Raw genomic sequence first — 20,761 nt, forward strand, 5'->3', positions numbered from 1 at the left:
ACGTGTTCTCAAGTTCATGTTGCAAATAAAATTTCCGACGGGAATTTTACTAAGTACTGTCCATATTGTTAAAATTCACTAAAAAGTTAACTCTAAGAGGTTTCTGCACTCTTTAGAAGTTATACTTATATGGGATTACTAAAAATATTAACCTGAAACATTATTAAAAAAACATTATAACACTAAGTATATATTTGTATATTTGTTTTTGCTTAAAAAATTGAAATAAGTCTAAATAATTACTACAAACAAACCTTAACCTTGATGAGCTGATTCATAATTATTATATAAAATTATTTCACTATGTTATTAAAAAAGGTAAAACTTTTTTTCCAATGACGATAATCGTACCACGTCACTGGAGGATAACAAGCGCGTGCTTTACCACTGTGCCCATTTTCATATTGGAAGAATATTAGGTATTAAAATGTTGTCATGCCAGCTTTCTTACGTATTCTACAACTTGAGATTACTTTTTACCATGCCAATTTTAGTTCAACCAAATATATATTCCAGAGTAGTATCACTACCACAAAGTTTCATTTGGCACACCAACAATACGTTTTGGTACGCACCCTGATGTTTACGAAAGTTTATGTTCCTACACGTGGGTCCGCCATCTCTGTGTCACATTTCCGGTTCATCGACTTCAGTTCCATTTTCAAGAGATTTCTCCTGCCAATTGCCGTAAACCGAGAGCTAGGATGTTTAAACATGGGCGTCGCAACCGGGGGGGGGGGGGGGGGGGGGAACACGTCCCCCCCAATAATAAAAGTCTTCAATTTCGTCCCCTCCAATATTATATTTAGTTTCGTAGTTATATTAAAAAATATGATTTCTGTGATATAACCCATATGTTGCGCATTATGCATTTAGTCGAATCGTGGTAATGTGAGCACTGTGTTTTTTACAAATTTGTTATTTGAAAATATATTTTTATAAAAAATAAATTATATATTACAACCAACTATAATTAGAATATTTATAGGAAATAAAAATGCCTGAAAACCACCTTTTTGCACCTTCAAACCCCAAGTTTTCCCGGGGGAGGACCCCCGGACCACCCACTTTTTTTCTCTCCAAGGGATGGATATTCCTCAACAACTAAATAAATTGAAATCCCCCTCCCCCCAAAAAAAATATATCCTTGCGACGCCCATGGCTTAAACATCAAAAAGGTTTTCGATAACGTAGACAGACGCCTGCCGAGGGCCGAGCTGGTGAGTCAGGAGGCGACGGGACTGACCTGGTCGACGTGGTGCACCTCGTCCACGGAGTACAGGCCGCGGAAGTGCGCCAGCGGGTGCAGCTTGCCCATCCACACGGCGTACGACTCGGGCAGGCGCGGCGCGAACAGCACGCTGCGGCCCGTCGACACCACGACGGCGCCGAAGAAGTCGGGCTCCTTCACGCCGAACGACCACTGGAAGAACGGCTCCTGCAACACGGGCCTTCAGGATAGACTGCTCATAAAACCTGTACACTCGGGCAAATAACTAGGGACTGGAAAAATTCGCGGGTTCAATGACCTCTAGGATGAACTCCACAGTTCTACGTACACTCGGTCAAATGCCACCCACTCATTGACTGCTGTATTGTGAAACGTCCCAACGTAGCAGCCTGTGATTCGATAAAGCTTTGGTCGGGTGTTTCTCATTGGCCCAGAGTCCTCCAGGTGAGTTGTGAGCCAATAGCAGAGGCAGCACTGAGGTATAACTATTTGTATTTTAGCCTATCGCGAAATGAACCCGCGAATTTTTCCGGTCTCTACAAATAACGCAAGTTCATATGGCTGCCGATTTGTAAGTCGTCTCAGTTGGTTTGTCTGTGATTCGATCCTTCTATGTTTGAGGGTTTATAACTGGTTGAGATTCGTCCAGATGAACAGTAAGCAAATAGCAAAATTATCTAAGCGGCATATGTGTTTGAATTCTAGCCTATCACCGAATGAATCCGCGAATTTTGCAGGTCTCTAACTATGTATACTATCCCGTAGTTGTAAACATTCGCGGGAGTGTTCGTAATTATGATTATTTTTACGAGCTTTTACAGCTCGAAAATAAAGTTTGGTGAAAATATCTTCATTGAAAGTAATGACAAGAAAATGAGACCATGCTTTGACTTCGGAAAGTCACTGCTCTTACAGTGGTTCCCACTTATCAAGAAGAAAGTTCGACCATCCCGAGCGCTGAGGCTGGTCGTCATCACGCCTTCAAATCTGTACATTAGTACAGATTACAAGAGTAAGTTGAATGTGACTTTTTTAAGCGAGTGTCAGGCGAATTTAGAATGTTGGATACCCGTGTCACCGACAGGTCAGTTCCCAACATCGTAGCGGGGAGTGGTAGGATCACCGCGGCAGGATATTCGTTGCCAGTGTCGCAAGGATTGCAGCGTTCGGCCGTTGGAAAAGCGACCACGGAGGGTAAAAGGGGAAAGAGGGGAAAGCAGCGCCTCGCGAAAGCGCTGGGATCCACACCATCGCCAAGCCTTGTTCCCACGAAGCCGACGCGTGACTCGGCAAATCTGCGCGCGACGGGAAGCCCGTGTTATCCACAGTCTTTTCAACGCGTCCGAATACTTGCCTTCGTGTAACATAGTTTTTTTTTGACGTTACGTCTAATAAATCGATGAACGCCGGTTGCACGCACGAAAAAGTGTCCCGTTGCGCACATTGTTCCGTCACGCTGTGTCCCGTTACGCTCATTGTACGCTTGCGCCGCATCTATCTCTCTTCCACTCGATTGCCCTATGAGTCCGAGTAGAAGAAAGACAGCGGCAGCACACAACTTATATCTACACGTGAACTGTTTCGTCGACTGTTTATAAAGTGAAGTGAAAAGTTAATGTGGTTTTCATTGCTTATTACAACAATTTCGGCAATAAAGGTTCATTATTCTTGCATTTTAAAAATCTGATTACTAGTAGTATCTATAATTTCAAGTATTTATTCTTTTATTATTAAAATAAAAATGATTCAATTTAATTCATAAAAGTATGCAATCATTTCATCAATGTTTTGTTATGACGTTGTCACGTCAAACTATCGTCCGTAAACCGACTTTACTGACAACCAATTTTTTTTTAAGTTGGAAATAACGCGCGGGTGAGAAACGTAAACCATTAAAAACGAGAAAAAATATCTTTAAAAGGCAGCAGGTATGTTTGTTACGTCACTGAGGCAAGCTGTCTGCACGCACAGCAGGACTCCCGCATGGCAACACCCGCGTTACTGCACAGGCGATCGTTAAAAACAGCTAGTCACATGTGAAGTTCTAAAAAAGCCCCGGTTACACGAAGGCAACTATTCGGGCGTGTTGAAAAGGCGCTACACGCCGTAGATTTCCTTCGGTTCCACCTAGGAAAGTTGTTTTTAAAAATATATAAGACATAGGAAAGTTATTTTTGTAACTGCTATTTTTAGATTCTCACGCGCGTGTTTCACAATCTACAATCTACGTATTATGTAAATTGGATCACGCTTGGTCGCAGGCGGTAGAAGCGACAGCGCACGGGGCAAAAAAAAAATGTTTTTTTCGTGGGATGCATAAATGCTTTCTCCATCTAACCTGAGCAATTCTGTACTGCACCCGTACCGACTAACAAGTACAGTTTCACGTTGGAACGTTACTTGTACTTACAGTCCATCCCGAGAACAAGTGCGCTATTTCTGACAGTTATGTGTCTAGATGTGTATGTGCTTACATGTATTGACTATAAGCGTATGTACATTTGTGTGTGTATGGTGTGTGCAGGGGCGCAACAACAGGGGGGGGGGGGGGCAAGGGTATTTTGCCCCCCCTCTGAAACCTTGAAGTGGGGGCAAACGGGGGCAAAGAAAATGCTGTGTAATCAATTTTTAGATAATAAAACTGCTTAAATAACACCATTTTCCACCTTGAAATACAAATTTTCCCGGGGGAGGACCCCCGGACCCCCCGCTTCAATAGGGGGGATCGATGATTCTCTATAAAAAGGTATATTGCCCCCCCTTTGGAAATTTAGTTGTTGCGCCCCTGGGTGTGTGTGTGTGTGTGTGTGTGTATTTATTTGCATCTGCTGAAATGAGTGCGATAAAACTTCAGATCCACGAGTTTTTCAGCTTTCGTGTTTGACTCACATGCGAGGCACCAAGCCGTCATTCCACGGAAATTATTTCACGAGACAAAATGAAGAGTGCTGCTCGGTCTTGGGAAGAACTGGCCTAGCCGAGCACTGCCAGGACGTCGAGGTGTCGCACTGAGAGTGCTCGGACCAGCAGGGACTCTCTGCTGTCCGGCCCCGGGCAGCCCGCGCCGTCTCGCCGCAATTAGCCGCTCCTCCTGTTCCCGCCGCGCCGCCGCTAATAATAGCCGCGCCGACACGCCGCGGGCAGCCACTGTTTACTCGCGGCCTGTATTTTTACCAGGCGGGCGTCTCTCGGCGGCCCCGTGACGTCACTCGCGGCGGGGAGGAATGCGGCCGGCGGCGGCCTCTGACGCGCAGGCCCACGCACCACGCACCACGCACCACGCACCACGCACCACGCACCATGCACCACGCACCAAGCACCAAGAGCGGCTCCTGAGGGGGCGACAGACAACCCCTCTTAGCTCTCGGTGGACGGCATTTCGTGAGAGTAATTTCGTGAATGTAACGGAAGTTTCAAGGAACGGAAATATGTAACCACGGTGCTGCCATCTGTGGCGAACTAATGTTAACGAAGAAAAAGGGAAACTGTAGCTATAGTATTAACTGTTTAATGAATTATAATAAAATGGGCTGTATTTTAATATAATTTCTTGTCGAAAATCAGGCCCAAAGGTTTGTTTGTTAGTTTTTTTTTGTTTTTATTGGAGTCGTTTTATTATATCGTGTAAAATTTCACTCTCTGGGAACAGAATGATTCGACAGTCGACATAGCTGCCCTGGCAGGGACTTCTAGCGGCGAGCGCGGAAACTACGTGTGACTTGCGTCAAGAAATGTAATTGGAAAAAAAAACAATAGATACATCACGCTCGGCATTATTTTAAAGAAATTCTGCTTTAAATTTAAGGTCCGAGTTTCGAATTATAATGAATTTCCTTGTTACCGAAGGTCAGATGTTACACTTCACTGGCGAGTACTGAAAAAAAAAATAGCTCACATTTTTTTAAAGAGTATTTTTATGATTACTTAAATTAATGTGTTAAACTTTTTTCTTATTAAAAGCTAGTATGAAACTATCATCAATTTTAGTATTTGAGACCATAAATTTGAAAATGTGACTAAAATGCAACTGCAGCGTTTCTCCGAACGCTAGACCCTCTCATGCACGCACGCACAGGACCTAAGTCCAACATGGTGCTCATGTCGCGAGAGTCCTGGTTTCCACCTCTCTAATCCACAAGCACTGAGTCGGTTTCCCACCGCCAACTCGAAGGTCCCTTGGCCCAAAGACTCGGTGTTGTAACCTATGTTGGTATTTGATTTTCTTTTCTATTTAATTTTCTTTTCTTTATTGGTACTTAAAGGCTCTTCTTGTGAATACAGCACGATAGCTCTCTTCAATGTTATGTCGCGTCCCAAAATTTTCCACTAGATATTATTTTACCAGTTGTAGTCCAATAGTGGTAAAATTTCATGGATGTGTTCATTTTTAAGATCCCTTGCGTGACATTTTACAATTTGCGAATAACGTTTAGTAAATATTTAGTGATAAATTTTGCGACCTAACAAACTAATGGAAGACAGCTATCGTAATATATTTACAGGAATAGCGTATAAGTAATAGTACAGGGTACAATTTAATCCAATAATAACAAAGACTGAGTTCGACGTTAAGCTTTATCAAATAAATATGCAACAAAATTTTGAGTGAGGTAAATTTATACACCAATTTAGAATACAATAAATTTGACGTTTTGGTAGCAAAGGATATCAAGTCAATATTTTTATTTTTGCAGGAAGAACGAATAAAATTCTTTATTAAGTCATGGATTTATGTCAAATTCAAGAATTTGTATTAAAGCAATTCAGAATTCTTACTTTGTTATAATTTTAGCTTTTTCTTTTTTAACAAGATTAGATGGAAATTGTTTATATCTGACTTGTTACGTTTTACCGCCAGGCCGTCCAATTATTATTGGCATTTGTTCCATATAGGTCTGAAGCTGCAGTAAGCGACTTCAATGAAACAACTGTTAACTCACTACCTACATATATATCCGCTACCAACGCTGGACTAAACTTTGAATACGTATGCGTACATAGTTAAAAATTTTCATTTTCAATTTCCGAATAATGCTGGTTACAAATTATCCACGGATCTTCGTAAACTTACTGCTATCTTCGTAAATTTTCGTAAACTGAGTTCACTTACTTTGAACATAAATTCAAAATAATATTATTGGTATATTAGCAAAACATTTAATAACTGATCAATCCCTTTCGGCACAGCCTACAGGCGAAAGTAGATTGAGAAGTGCCTATTTAATCGGAAAATATCTTGGAAACTTCTATAAACTTATGAAACATTTTAAGAACTTAATTTGCATAACATATTTATGTTCTCCAATATTACAAAATTATTGATTAAATATTTTCTCATTTTCCATGCAGCAAAAATATTACGAATATTTTTAACTCAATGTATCCAGCACAACAGTTTACAACGCAGCACTGAATAGCTTAGAACGAATTTCATATTATATGCCAACTAAGGTAATTATTTAATTTTTTTGACCTTCAAACACAATTTTTCATCCTTGCACTAATAATGTGGTCGTAAAAAAATTTTCTTTGCACTAAGGTTTATATAATGTTAATATGGTTTAAAATAAATTCAAACGAAACTGATACTAAGAAAGATATTTATTTATAATTTAAACCCATGTTTTTACGGTAATAATTCGTTACATCAAAAACTATTTAGCCAAAGTTTTATATGAAGTTTAGAATTCATACAATAAATTATAACGTAAATGATAGTAATATATATTTTTAAAAATTAATGATATAATTTTTTATACTTTCAAACCTTTAAATTTCTATCTCTTGCAATAGTAATGTTTGGGTAACAAAAAATTATTTTAGCACTAGTGTTAGTCATTATTTAGACAGTTAAACAAAAATAAGTATGGATTAGATAGTATACCGGGTAGGGAAGTTTTATTTATTTCCTCATTCCTACTCTAGGTTATTTTTAACCCCTTGCAATAAAGGTTTTTATTGTAAAAAAAATTGTTTCAGACTAAAGTTTTAGATAAAAATTATAAGATTTACAAACAATTTCTACGGATTTGATAGTGTGCTTACCAAGGGAGTTATGAATTTTTTGTTATTCAACCCCTGTTTATTCCACCCCTTACAGTCATGGTAGGTCATATAAAAAAATATTTCAGACAAATGGTGTAGATAATAATTCAAGGTTTTACAATAAATTGTAACGTTTTCGATAGTGGTCATGGTAAGGAAATTATGAAACTTTAAAATGCTACCCTTGTTTTTTCAACTCCCTGCAGCAATGGCTAATATTATCAAAAATTGTTTCAGACAATAGTTTTAGATAAAAATTATAAGATTAATACATAATTCGTACGAATTCGATGTTGTGCCTACGAAGGAAGTTATGGTTTTTTTTCCCCCTCCAAACCTTGTTTTTTCAACCCCTTGCAGTTATGGTATCAAAAACTTATGTAGACAAAAAATTTGGTATTACTTCAAATGGATGTGATATTTTCCGTACTATATTATGTGGTGTTTATATCCTGTTGACAACAGCAATTTTTTTGCTTAATTTGTGTTTTTGTCTTTTGTGTTTATTGTAGTTTTCTTCTACAGACATACATGTGCTTAGCAATGGCGTATGTCCAAAAGCTTACATCAAGTCATGCACTCCCATTGCACAAATCTTTCAAAGATAATAGGTTCATTTATCTCGCCAACTTGCACTTCGACCGTTTGAACGCTAACTACTACACTGTTAAAAATTCTAACCTTAAATTTACGAAGAATGCTGGTTAAAAATTATCCAGAAATTTTCGTAAACATACTGCTCTGCTCGTAAATTTACGGGTACTGTGTTCATTTACTTTGAGCATCAACCAAAAAGAACGATCTTGGTATAGTAACGAATCATTCAACAATTTGTTAGGTCTACAGAAAAAACTCTTTGTTTGGTCCACGTGTGTGTTCACATTGTTTACCAAGAAACTCAAAACTAGGAATTCGGAATATAGCGTATTATCTACGAAGGTTCAGATAACTGAATTTACGAAGAACTCTTCGCTTATTCGAGGTTATTTCTTCTTTGAAAAGTCCGTTAAATTTACTGAAATTTCTAACAGCGTACCACGATCACTGCGACGGTTTCCTACTTAGTTTTGCAATGACTGTACTTACATAAGCGCGTTATGAAAGAGAGCCTCTGAAATAAAATATTGTTGTTTTGTTGTTCCAACAACATATTTGCTGTTTCCGAACGTTTGTGTATGCCTTATTTTAACGAACTTCAAACCATTTCCTGTAGTTTTTTTTCTGAAATATTATGGCTGACATGAAGACATCATTTTTTTTTGTTGCTTCTATGAAGATTGAACGCAAACAATGATTGTGTGTCTTCACCCGAGTACCACAGAGTTTCATGATAAATACAATAGTCAATAATAAATAGTTGTTCGTGTACTGAGCGAAGAAAGGCCCACCGTGTACAGTAACCGAAAGTAGCTTACGCGGGGCTTCAGACAGGCAGGCACCTTACATAAATATGCAGTCGTCGGGCACAGCAGACGACCGCCAGGCAGCTGTTGCACAAGACAGCCAATCAACGCGCAGCTGTCCCCCCCCCCCCCCCCCCCCCGGCCAGCTAGAGCGGATACAACCGGTTTGAGGCGGCTTCGGTTTCCTGTGGTTTTTTAAAGATTGTTTACAACATGGTTTCGTGGAAGACAGAGCCACTCGCGTAAACAGGGTCAGAGAACAAGGTGCTTTCAGGCGTCTTTCTTGGAATAGGGGCTGATGGAAAATTGAAATTTTTAATAGCAAGCCAGCCGTAGGCATAGCTGTGCGTTAACTTGTTAGTGATGTCATCGTAACGAATGTAAAACGATTCCGCGAGAATTTTATTTCCTTTAATAAGTAATATTACTTTGAATACTTTTTATTCTTTGACCTAATAACAAATAAGAAAACTAAACTCTGGTAAATCTTATTTAAATCCATCACAAAACGAGGAGAAACATATTGAGTTTTGTAAAATAACTCTTCGCTCTGAGCCTTAGACTTGAGTTTATACCATTTCTTATGTACCCATGTATTTTTTTTTCTTCTCTCTTTCTTACTTTTGAAATGTAAAAGTACTCTGTAATATTTAGTTTTTTGGTTGTACAGTATGTTTGTATATATGTATATATTTGTATTAATTGACTTGTTCTATATCCCGGACTCCTTACCTACATATGGGATCTACAGATCAAAAACTGGAATAAATAAATAAATAAAATAAAAATTCATTGCAGAATACACGTATTGACAAAATCTAATTTAGGATGTTTTATTATTTTTTTGACACCGTTTAAAATACACTTTGAATTTTATTTTTGTCTCTACAGGACATATGCCCTAGTTCTTTATCAGATATAACAGTCAACATCCAGGGACTATGATAAATATTTTGACAGCTGTGGTTTTACACGTGAAAAAAAAAATTTTTTTTCTCCCGGCAGCTACATATTGGTTCAGTTAGGAAATATACTGTAACGACGCATGAAAGCTTTAGAAGTCATGATTTATGTCTTGTCATGCTAAGAATATAAAAATTCCAATGTGGCGGGGGCCAATAATCTTTAAACGAAGGCATACACATTCATAAATGCGGAAATAGTTCCGTGTTACTCGGTGCGTTTGTTTCCCAAATATTAACGGAATGGCTACCGTAAACTCGTTTATGAGATTTGTTACTACTATGGGGTACGGACACACTTCAAATACTTCAATATATAAAAGCAATGTCTACTAATCTATGATGGTCTTCCTGCATATACTTGCTCTTAGATAAAAAAAAATTGGTTGTCTGTAAAGTCGGTTTACGGACGATAGTTTAACGTGACAACGTCATAACAAAACATGAAATGATTGCATACTTTATGAATAAAATTGAATCATTTTTATTTTAATAATAAAAGAATACATACTTGAAATTATAGGTACTAGTAACATATTTTTAAAATGCAAGAATAATTAACCTTTATTGCCGAAATTGTTGTTGTAATAAGCAATGAAAACCACATTAATTTTTCACTTCACTTTATAAACAGTCGAGTGGAAGAGAGATAGATGCGGTGCAAGCGTACAATGAGCGTAACGGGACACAGCTTAACGGAACAATGTGCGTAACGGGACACTTTTTCGTGCGTGCAGCCGGCGTTCATCGATTTATTAGACGTTGTCACGTCAAACAACTAGCTACTCTCTTGCACTAATTAAGTCAGACGCATAATTCGCCTCGTTTCCACCATATGCGCGCGGCGGTGTGACGCCAGCGCAGAGATTGGTCAGCCGGAAGAGGACTCCCGTAGCAGCGACAGTCACGGAACTCCCGCTGTGGGCGCCGCGGGCACGAATAAGGTAACGGAACACCGCGCCGTGGGTGCAGCGCTGTTGTCGCGGACAAAGGGGACGGCGAGAGGCAAAGTGCAGAGGTTGCCGTCGAGTCACGCGCCTCACAGGGAACAACACAGCGCGTGGGAAAACACGTCGTCGCCCTCACAACTGGCTCTCGCGCGGAGCACACAGATCCAACTCTCAGGTTAAAACATTACTCCTTACTTTTCTCCTCGCAAACCGACCAATAACGGTTCTGAAACTACCAAACCGCATATAAACAATGTGTGTGTGTATGTATGTATATATATATTAAATGATAAAACCAAAGGAACTTAGTTTTGTCCCGGACGATATCAGGATCTAGCTTAGGTTACAGAACTATTTAGACTCAGGATCTAGGTCCGTTTAATAAATTATCACTTTTTGATAAAATATTGTGTAATTTGTACTTTAGTGCCTTGATATTTATTAAAAATAATACTTTTCATAAAGTATTATTATATACTGTTACGAGGCGAGGCCACGAGGTAGGTCAGCCACGCGCTCGCCTGCGGTCCATTACCGCTATAACGCCTATTCCGATTAGCAACGGCACATCGCTACCCCCTCCCCAAGCTTCCGCCTTTCCTCAGATCTTTCTCGTTGAACTAACTCTCCGCACCTCTGGAGTATTCTGCGGGCTCTCGGAACCCGCCGCGTGAAGTGGCATAACAAGGACGCCATCGTTCTGGGAGCTTCGGGGGTCGAGTCGGCCCTGATGACGCGACACTTCAAAAGAGTGCGAGACCATTCCGGAAGAGGGCTGAGAGGTATAAAAACGGCGACGCCAACCTCCGAGGCAGTGAAGTGAAGAGGGCGAGTGACCGCTCGGTGAGCGGAAGCTGACGACGAGGGACGGGCCTCGTGTGCGGAGACTGGTGCATAGGGACTGTGCTGCGTGCGACGGACGAGTGAGTGGTGCGAGGCTGCGTGTTGGGACAGAGGTGCGGGGTAAGAGACGGGCGGCGGGGATAGCCACTGACGAGACCAGCTCCAGTGGGGAGAGTGAACAGTGGAAAGGTTGATTAATTTGTGGCCAGAGATTTTAACTGTTAAAACTTAAGAGTGTAAATATTAGGTAACAAATCAAACTGTATTTAATTAATTGCGCTATCCTTTTCGGACCTGTTTTCCCACTCGTAACAATACTAAGAATTGCGTTCGTTTATGAGGTTGAACTAAAAAGTCAGGTTAACCTATTTGTTTCATGATAAAAATATTTGGCTCCTATAATCTCGATATAAGTTATATTTTAATAAATGTTCGTATAATACACACAGATTGGCTTCTTCTATAGTGCAAATATGTATGTAAATTTTTTTATTATCCTAGTGTCTAAAGAATTATGTGTTGTATTCAAATACACACATGTATACAAAAGCACCATAAATGTTTGTATTTAAAAATAAAAGTTTACTGAGGCGCTACAAATGAATTCTATTTATAACGTTAAATACATCAACTAGACACATGGAAAGCCCAACGATCTTTGACGAATGTGATTACGATACCAACTTGATGGTGTAACTGTGATGTCTAAGGAAGAAGATGCCTAATGTGTTCATCTGTCTGTCGTCATTGTGTTGTCCAGATACCTATCTGTTTAGTTTCATCGCTGGGTTAGCCTGTGCATAGCTGAGATGTCATTGTATTGTACAGATTACTAGTTAAGTATCATCGTTGGGTTCATCTGTTAGTAGCTGTTTTTTTTTTCAAAAGTATTTTTTTTTTGTTTTAATTTAACTGTTCTTGTTGAGACCTTCTTTATCGTTGTACAGCCCACTGTGTACATCTGTGCTGTGATAATTTTCTGAAGCATTTCTTCCACTGTATTCTCTGTGATGTCTCTTCGTTTACCTTTTGACATCGGCTGAGTTTGTCTTGCAGTCATAGGCGCCGACTTCTAGTTTTCAGAGGGGGGGCAAGGGGCAAGTCTCATATTGTGGGGCACTTTTAGTGATATGCTATTGCTGTATCTATCTTTCACTGTCGTGTGTGATTGTTGCATGCATAAATTAAATAGGCTTACTTTCCAACCATTTTCGTCATAAGTTGTAATTTTAAGTTACAAATTCGATATAATGACACGTTTTTGAAGTATAAAAACCATATCCATAATAAAATTTGAACATTCTCATTTAGACTTGATAATAATTTACCATAATTTTGAGTCAGTGGGTGTAGAATGGAAAATGCATTAAGAACAAGCTACAATTTATTTACAACATAGCAGGTAACACACAATTACCAACATTCATTCATTAAAGTTCGGATCTCAACAAGTGTTGGCTTGTTAATTTGAAATTATTCCATTACACCAAAAACACATGTAAATAACATAAAAAGTTTGATTTGTAAATACAGTAAGAACAGTCATCACTTACACGAAAATGTGTTTTGCCGAATCGGATTCTTCAAAATGAAAGATGTCGCGATTTCATTCAAATCCAAACAATTGGCAGTACTTGAATGGGCATTCAGAAGGGCTATATGGTTCAATCTCGCCTCTGTCATAGTAGATCTTAAGTAGTTTTTTAATCTACGTAGCATCGAAAATGATCGTTCACTTTCACATGTAGTAATTGGAATAACCATGATGATTCGTACAAGCTTGTGAAGTTCATCAAAATAGTCTTTCATATGCTGCATACCATCAGATTTTAAGATGTCAACCACATCTTTGAAGTTTGCAGGGGATTTTAAATTTTGCCCCTTCAGGACATCATGGAACATATCGCGATGCATTTCTAGCCGTTTGCTGTTGAAGTCGTTTCCATAAAATGCTACAACTTCGTCAGCTGGAAAAGAAGGGGTCAAAAGAAAATGTTCCACAGAGGTCAGCAATTTCCTTGCTTCAACATCAAATCTGGTTTTGAGACCTGATAGTATATTATCCATGACTTCAATGTATATCTGCCTATAATTTTCTTTAGGAGTGAATTCATGAGGTGGAGTAGGACCATCATATCTTGCTGGCAATTTTCTTTTTCTATTTTCTCGTGGAGGCTCTAAATTCAAAGCCTTTGAGTTGTGATCAACTTTTGACCAAAATGCATCAAACTGCTCTCGCAGCTGTTTTACTGTGTCCTCCAAAACACACAGAATGTGGCACGAATCTTTCATATGCAGCATTTTGCCTTGTAATGATTTGTTTGCGGCAGAAAGATGCTGGAAAATTAAACACAACAGTTCAAGCATTACCAGTGTATCTGATTTTTCCAGATATCTGAGAAATCCGGAAGCTTTGGTGGCAGCCTCGCTGGAATCTTGACTAGAAAATTCGTCTAGAAAGGCTATAACATTACTGTAGTTAGACAAAAGAGTCTGAAGAGAACAGTAACGCATAACCCATCTTGTAGGACATAGTGGCCTTAAATTCTTGCTGTGTTCTTCTTGAAACCTTTTAAACCACTCAAGGCGTTTTGGGGAATGCTTAATAAACCCAATAATCTCACGCAGTAAGTTCATTGCATCTCTAGCAGTTGGAACATTCTTGATGCTATCTTGAGTAACTAGATTAAGAGAGTGAGCTTGACAATGGACAAATAAGGCTCGATTTTCTAATTCTCTAATTTTCTTCTGCAGACCTGAATGAACACCTGCTACATTACTGGCTCCATCAAAACACTGACCTCTGAGGTCCGACACTGGTAACTGAAGACGAACTAGAACATCGTTTGTTATGTTGAATAAGGTTTGAGCTGTAGTGTCGGGGGTTTCGTAGAATCCTAAAAAAAGTTCTTGAATTTCAAGATTTGTATCTACTGTTCGTACACAAAATGACACTTGTTCCTTAGTTGTACAGTCAGTTGTTTCATCGACTATCAATGAAAAATGTTGGTTCTCTTTAATCTCGAAAACAAGCTTATTCACCACTGCATGTGACAAAATAGACAATATTTCGTTAACGATGTCGTGAGAAATCCATTTATAACCATCTCTTTGTAACCAAGCATCTAGTTCCATGCTGTCCTCAGCTCTTAATTTCAGTAGTTTCAGGATATTTGATGACTCGTCATTGTGACCCCGAATTGCCAATCCTTGAGTTGCTAGAAACCGCACACTGCCTATAATTTTACCCAAAGCAATTCGGGCCTCATCCATTTCTTTAGCTTTTTTTGTGGACAATTGTTTGAGCACATTAGTACCAGCTTGAGAATGAAAATCTGCCTCCGTGCATTCCCTGTGAAACCGAGACTTCTCATGTTCATTGAATTTCTCAATCGCTTTTTTCCAATTGCAGAATCCTAGTTCCACAAAAGCTGCACTAAAAGTTTTATTCACACACTTATTCTGAGAGTAAATAGTTTTACATATTTTACAAAATACCTTATCCTTATTATTGTCATATTCAAGCCAAGCAAATTTATTTTCCCAGTCTCTAATAAAATGTCGATTACCTTCTTTTTTTGTTCCGAAAGTCTTTTTTCGTTCTTCACCACCTTCACCAGTAACAGGAACTTGTGCTTCTTCCTTCTCCTTTGTTGATGAGGCAGAAGTTGTCTGCTGATTGCTGTCGGTAACAGTCAGATCTGTGTGTTGTACAGTTTTATCACTGGGCAGTTTTTTTATGTACTTCCACATAATGCACCACAGTTAAAGTGAATAAGTCAATTATATTACACACCTTAAAACTTTATAAATTCTAACGTGCACATTGGCATGTTTTCACTCACAATAAAAACATTGAAATACTCGGCATCGGTAAATACAAACCGCAGGGAAGGCAACATTTAAAAACAAAATAAATTGATGTTCCAACTGATAGCAGTCGTGAACGTAAAGGGTTGTAACATTTGAAAGCAAAAGATACCGAAAGCGAAAGTGACACCTGATAGCATGTGAAAGGCGGTAAAACGTCCGAGCACAAATTATGCCGATAAGTGACACCCGATAGCAGCACATCCTGCCAACGCAGTGATCCTGTGGTCGTAATCGGAGCCCATGTGATATGCACCATGTCTATAGCGTGACCACCATGAGTCGTAAAACGTAAACATTGATTGACAATCACCTTACCTTAAAATTATTCTGAAAGTTCTAGTTATGTTACACTTCAAGAATGTAACTAATAATTTTTGTGACCAACGAGGAGGGGCGACGCCCCTCTTATCTGTTCAGTGGGGGGGCAACCGCCCCTCCTGCCCCCCCATAGTCGGCGCCTATGCTTGCAGTATGTGTGCTTGTGTATTCATCTTTTTTTGTCCGTTCTTGAGGTATCTCTTTAACATACAGTATAACCCGACAACAGTATACGTCCACAAAAAAGTTTTAAATCAACTGTGGATGTGAATGACTCTCTTGTGGTGGCATCCACAGCTCTCGTAATTGCTTGTTCGGACTCTGATCGTCCAAACATTCTGCTCCGTCACCACCCAAGTCCATCGCCTAGTTCGAGCAAACAGTTACGTACTTGCGACTCCGCGTACTGTACTTGCCCTTGTGGTGTATAGACCAGCGCGGACGTGTGCAAGTGTTTGCCTTGAAACAAGTTATTAAACTTTTCTTAATAATTAAATAAAATGCTAGCAGAAGATTTTAGCTGAAAATAGTAAATTTTAAAGTCAGTTGAAAAACTTTCAAATTTATGGCATTCTATTTAAGTTTATATTTTTGTTTCGTAAATTGCAATCGTTATATTTGCAATTATTTAAGAACATTAGGTATATAAAATTTGTTAAAATATAAATTTTCATTTAAGTATATTAATTCTAATAAATAATGAAATGAAAATACATTTACGAATCTTTTAATTTCCAAAATGTTTTGTCACACCATGTAACTGACAAAAAAAAAATTAAAAAATGGCGAGGGTTCGTTACTTCTTTACAAGAAGTACACGCATTTTTTTTCCATCAGGATATCTGAATACTTCGCTTCCAGTTCGGACAGCCTTTGTGATGTCACTTCCGGGGACAAGTACGTTTAAGTGTATACGGAGGTTCTCTATTCTCAGACCTTTATAAAGGGTTAGGAGCGTTTAGAGCTATCGCATTTATGGCTAATAAAAGATCTCTCACTAAAGTTCATGAAAGCCAGAACCTAGCGTTCTAGAAATATCGCCCGAAAGACCTCGCTTTTTTACATTTTCATTACGAGGGAGGGACAAGGCGCATCGAACTTGAAAGGCGAACCCTCGAAAATGTAATTTTTGCAAGAGTTTGCATCTCATGTTTCCCGTTAGAACATGAGGAAATTTCGCCTTGTTCCGCAGAATATCTTGATAAGCTTAGTGCCCCTAGCACATTCGCGTAGTCAGAAAGCTTTTACAATCGAGCTTTTGTTTTGAAAGAAAGAAAAAAAACATTCACTACCCACAAAAGTACATATTTTAATTGACAGGTATTCTACGAAATCTTTCACAGAATATCAGAGATTGTATTTTCAATACTTCAGATTATGTCTTATACGCATTAAATAAAACCGGCAAAAATTTTAGTATGAATTTTTATAAGTTTTTTTTTTGTTTTGCACGTTCATGTGAGTGCGGCAACAATGCGAATAATTAGGCACACGTGGAGTTAATTCTGACGTAGCGGTAGATTAAACGATAGAGAACTAATGAGGGCTTACAGAAGAGTTTTGATTTCCGTAACAAAAGTCATGTTGAGTGCGTGTGGCGGCAGGTACGCCACTGAGAGGTAGGCTAGAGACCTAAATGCTGCGACACGCAGACTCACACGAGACTATGTTTAGGCTGGGTTTACAAACTTCGCAAGAGCGTAATGAGGCAACATGCGATAAACGCAAGAAAACTACGGTAGTTGATATAAAACATGCAAATCGTAAGACATAACCAAATATATAACATAATACCTGAAATGTAAAATTGCAGGAAAAAAAAATATTCCGACTCTTTAACATAAATAATGTTTTTTTTTTCCTTCCCTTCTTTACGAATACGTGTGAAATTCTTAATACTTTGGCTTCAAAGCGTCAAGTATTTGAAAGAAAACATTGTTATTTAATAAACCTTTTTGCGTGTTGCGTTTCTGGTGCTGTAGTTTATAAAACCGGCCTTACTCCTTAGACCGGGGCCTTAGGCCCGTCCAGGGGGAAAATAAAATCTGCATAGGTAACGGCGTGTGCTTGAAGATGCATACATGTCTTATCTGCTCCTTGTCACTCTCCACTTACGCACTACAGCGTACAGGCAGCAAAAATATTCAAAGTCATTATGAGCTGACTTGACACCCTGCGGCCTCCAATACTAAGGTCGCCTTTAACAGTCGTGACTCAAAGAAAACGAAAGTATTGCTCAATTCAATTAACATTCAAAGTTTCTTGCGTGTACTTTCATTATCTGACTGTGCAAGACGGCCTTAATCTCATTCTCCTTGGCCAGCCTAGATGACCTCGTCATCTAACCAGTCATCAACACTCAACATTCAAACAATAGTTTTTTGCGTCAAAAATCTACATAGGACCTATTCAAGTTCAGCATAGAGATATGTCAAAAAAATGTACTTTTATTCTGAAACTATTACCATACGTCCGTTACGGGCGCGCATTTTTCCCGAAAATATCTGCTCGCTGATTAGACTGCAAAAAGGTATGTCTGCGCTAGCGATTGTTTCGTTGTATTCGCCGGCTGTCTGCGAGATAAGCAATTGCCCTATTTAGCCGGGCCATTCAGGATGCGTTTGCTTACACACTGGATGCCTGTGATCGGTGTGCTGACACCAGACATGTAGGTACCTGGAATAAACCCAGCCAACAAAGAAACACAGGCAATGTTACAAAGTTTTAACACACAGCTGATCTGAGAATCTTTTTTGCGGAAAATACTTATCCCTACCTATAGTTACAGGTGGTGATTTAACGCGGGAAAATCCGACGGTTTGATAAACTTCAATCTACTTAGTCCGTATTTGGATCATTCTTCTTATTGGTTGTGACCCGCGAAGAAATCACGCATCGCCTTAGAACCCAGCCAATGAGAAAACACACGCTGCAATACAGAACCTATGTGATTCGCAGTAAAATAACTTCGCCATGCAAAACACATTTCTTCCAATCGTACGTGCCAAAGGAAGATACAGAGGATTATATGCTATATTAGCGCAAAACATTTTCGCGATAAATCACCACCTCTAAATATGGTATTTTTTATTTTTCACACTGTACCAGGGTTGGGACTGATAAACACGTGGATTTGCTATAACACACGGAATTTCTTGGATTACGTAAATGCCACATTCCAAACTTTAGCTGCAGACGTTCAAGGTAAACGAGAACATCTGCGTGCCTTGGCTGGCTCTCGCCGCACAGAAACTGAAAGCCGCAATTCCGAACATCACAAAGTGAGAAACTCAGCTAGTACGTATGTACACAGAATTTAAATAAAAGGTTAAGCTAAGAATCTCTTGCAGCTCAAGACAGAGGAAATATTAAAAGTAATTAGTTGTAAGATGGACACAAAGGCCTTCTGCCACTGAACGTTTCATGTTATGCAAGACAAAATTGAACGAAAATATTTGAATGTTACTGAAAAATTACAGGTAACCGAACCGATTAAGTTGCGAGTTGCGAAAATGTTTCAGTCGGCGTTCACTGAAACTATTTTGTACCTCGCCACCTACAATCTTTAGAACTGACAAATGTTTAATTTATGTTGTGATCAGTTTTATAATGGTTATACTTATAATGGCGTTGTCAGTATACGATTTCGGATAATTTTTTTTTTTACACCAGTAGCAGGTTGTAGAAATGCGTTACGGTAAAAATTGGGTATTCGTTCAATTTAATCGCAAAATTTATAGCAATATATCTTCATTTTGTTGGACTGGTTGACGCCATACGTATGAGGACATGAACCCGCTTCTACGCTGGTATCCCTATCCACCCTCAGCCAACACACATGGTCTGGTTGTACTGTGTGGTAATGTATGTTTATGCTTGTGGACGCGAGCAGTGACGCATGACGGCGCAGGTTAGGCACGCCTCTATGACACAATAGCTACCCGCCTTGCCTACCGTCGCAGGAGACAACCTGCCTCCTAAACCCGTTACTTTTTGTTTGAATGAAGCGGGCTGATAAAGACGATGACTTTCACCGATATTATATTACCTCTATGAGATGTTCTTGCGTGGTAAACCTATAATTTTATGGCATAATAATTATAACGATAGGTCTTCTGTATTCGCCTACACAGCTTAGAACATTGTGTGTAAGACGTTTTCACTATTAAACGCACTAGAAAAAATGGGAAGGGGGGGGGGGGGGAGATGTTTTGGTGATATTCAAATTATTTTTGATGCTATTCGTAGTCTGGAACGTTTCACAAATATTGAACTGTTTTTTTTTATTAGCTGCATTCACGGATTTGTGAATGCGGAACGTTCAGAACTTTGGTAGCAACGGCTAACAAAAAGCTATCGCTTCAGTTAATAACAAAGAGCATTACGTTCTAAAGGTGTTGTCCTAAGGACCCGTTAGTAACATTTTCATTGACAGCAAGGCGCACAGAAACTGAAATGTAAACTCTCGAATATGTACAATTCTTTTGGCAGCATTTAGTCCAAGTCTCGTGTTTCCTGCCAGAAAATCAGGAAATGTTCTTTAAATGATTCGTGCAATGGGAATTTTGAATTAATACAATTTTAAGCACATACGCCATTTCAGTTTTGCAATTTTTTTTTCAAGGGGAAAAAACTCAAGAATGCAAAATAATAAATAAAATTAAAACATAAACCCACAGAGAAAAAAGTCTAAATCAGCTGATGTCGAACAGCTGGACCCGACGATGAAACCATGAATGACTGAAAGACTGAATGTGTTAGTCTGTGCTGTAGTCGTTGTGTTGTCCATAATACCTGTTAAGTTTCATCGTTGGGTCCATCTGTTCGACATCAGCTGATTTAGGCTTGTTCCCTGCGGGTTTTTTTTACGTTTCATTTTTTATTTCTTATTTTGCATTCTTGAAATATTTTTTTTTTTTCCCCCATGACAACCAGCGCCAGACTGCGATGGCGTGTGACGGTGAAATGAGGACATGTCCAGGGCGGGACGCACCACTACGCCGAAATACCATAACGCCGAATGCCAAATTGACTACAACGCCGACAGCTAGAAAATTGCTGTGTACCACAACGCCGAAATACATTAACGCCGAAAAATGTCATTGCAGGACTGCCACAAAGGTTAGGTTAGGTAAG

At 39.1% G+C, this 20,761-nt stretch overlaps 1 protein-coding gene across 3 annotated transcripts in view; it reads right to left on the reverse strand.

Moving 5' to 3' along the window:
- The window catches only part of LOC134530334 (xaa-Pro dipeptidase), a 397,770-nt gene that overhangs the window by 158,153 nt on the left and 218,856 nt on the right, over positions 1-20,761 (reverse strand). For all 3 annotated transcript variants that reach the window (XM_063365070.1, XM_063365071.1, XM_063365072.1), the window contains one exon: positions 1,247-1,438. In XM_063365070.1, coding sequence (XP_063221140.1) covers positions 1,247-1,438 — 192 coding nt within the window. The remainder of the gene's footprint in view (positions 1-1,246; positions 1,439-20,761) is intronic.

The sequence above is a fragment of the Bacillus rossius genome, chromosome 3 (assembly GCF_032445375.1).
Source record: "Bacillus rossius redtenbacheri isolate Brsri chromosome 3, Brsri_v3, whole genome shotgun sequence".
In the NCBI taxonomy this organism is placed as follows: Eukaryota; Metazoa; Arthropoda; class Insecta; order Phasmatodea; family Bacillidae; genus Bacillus; species Bacillus rossius.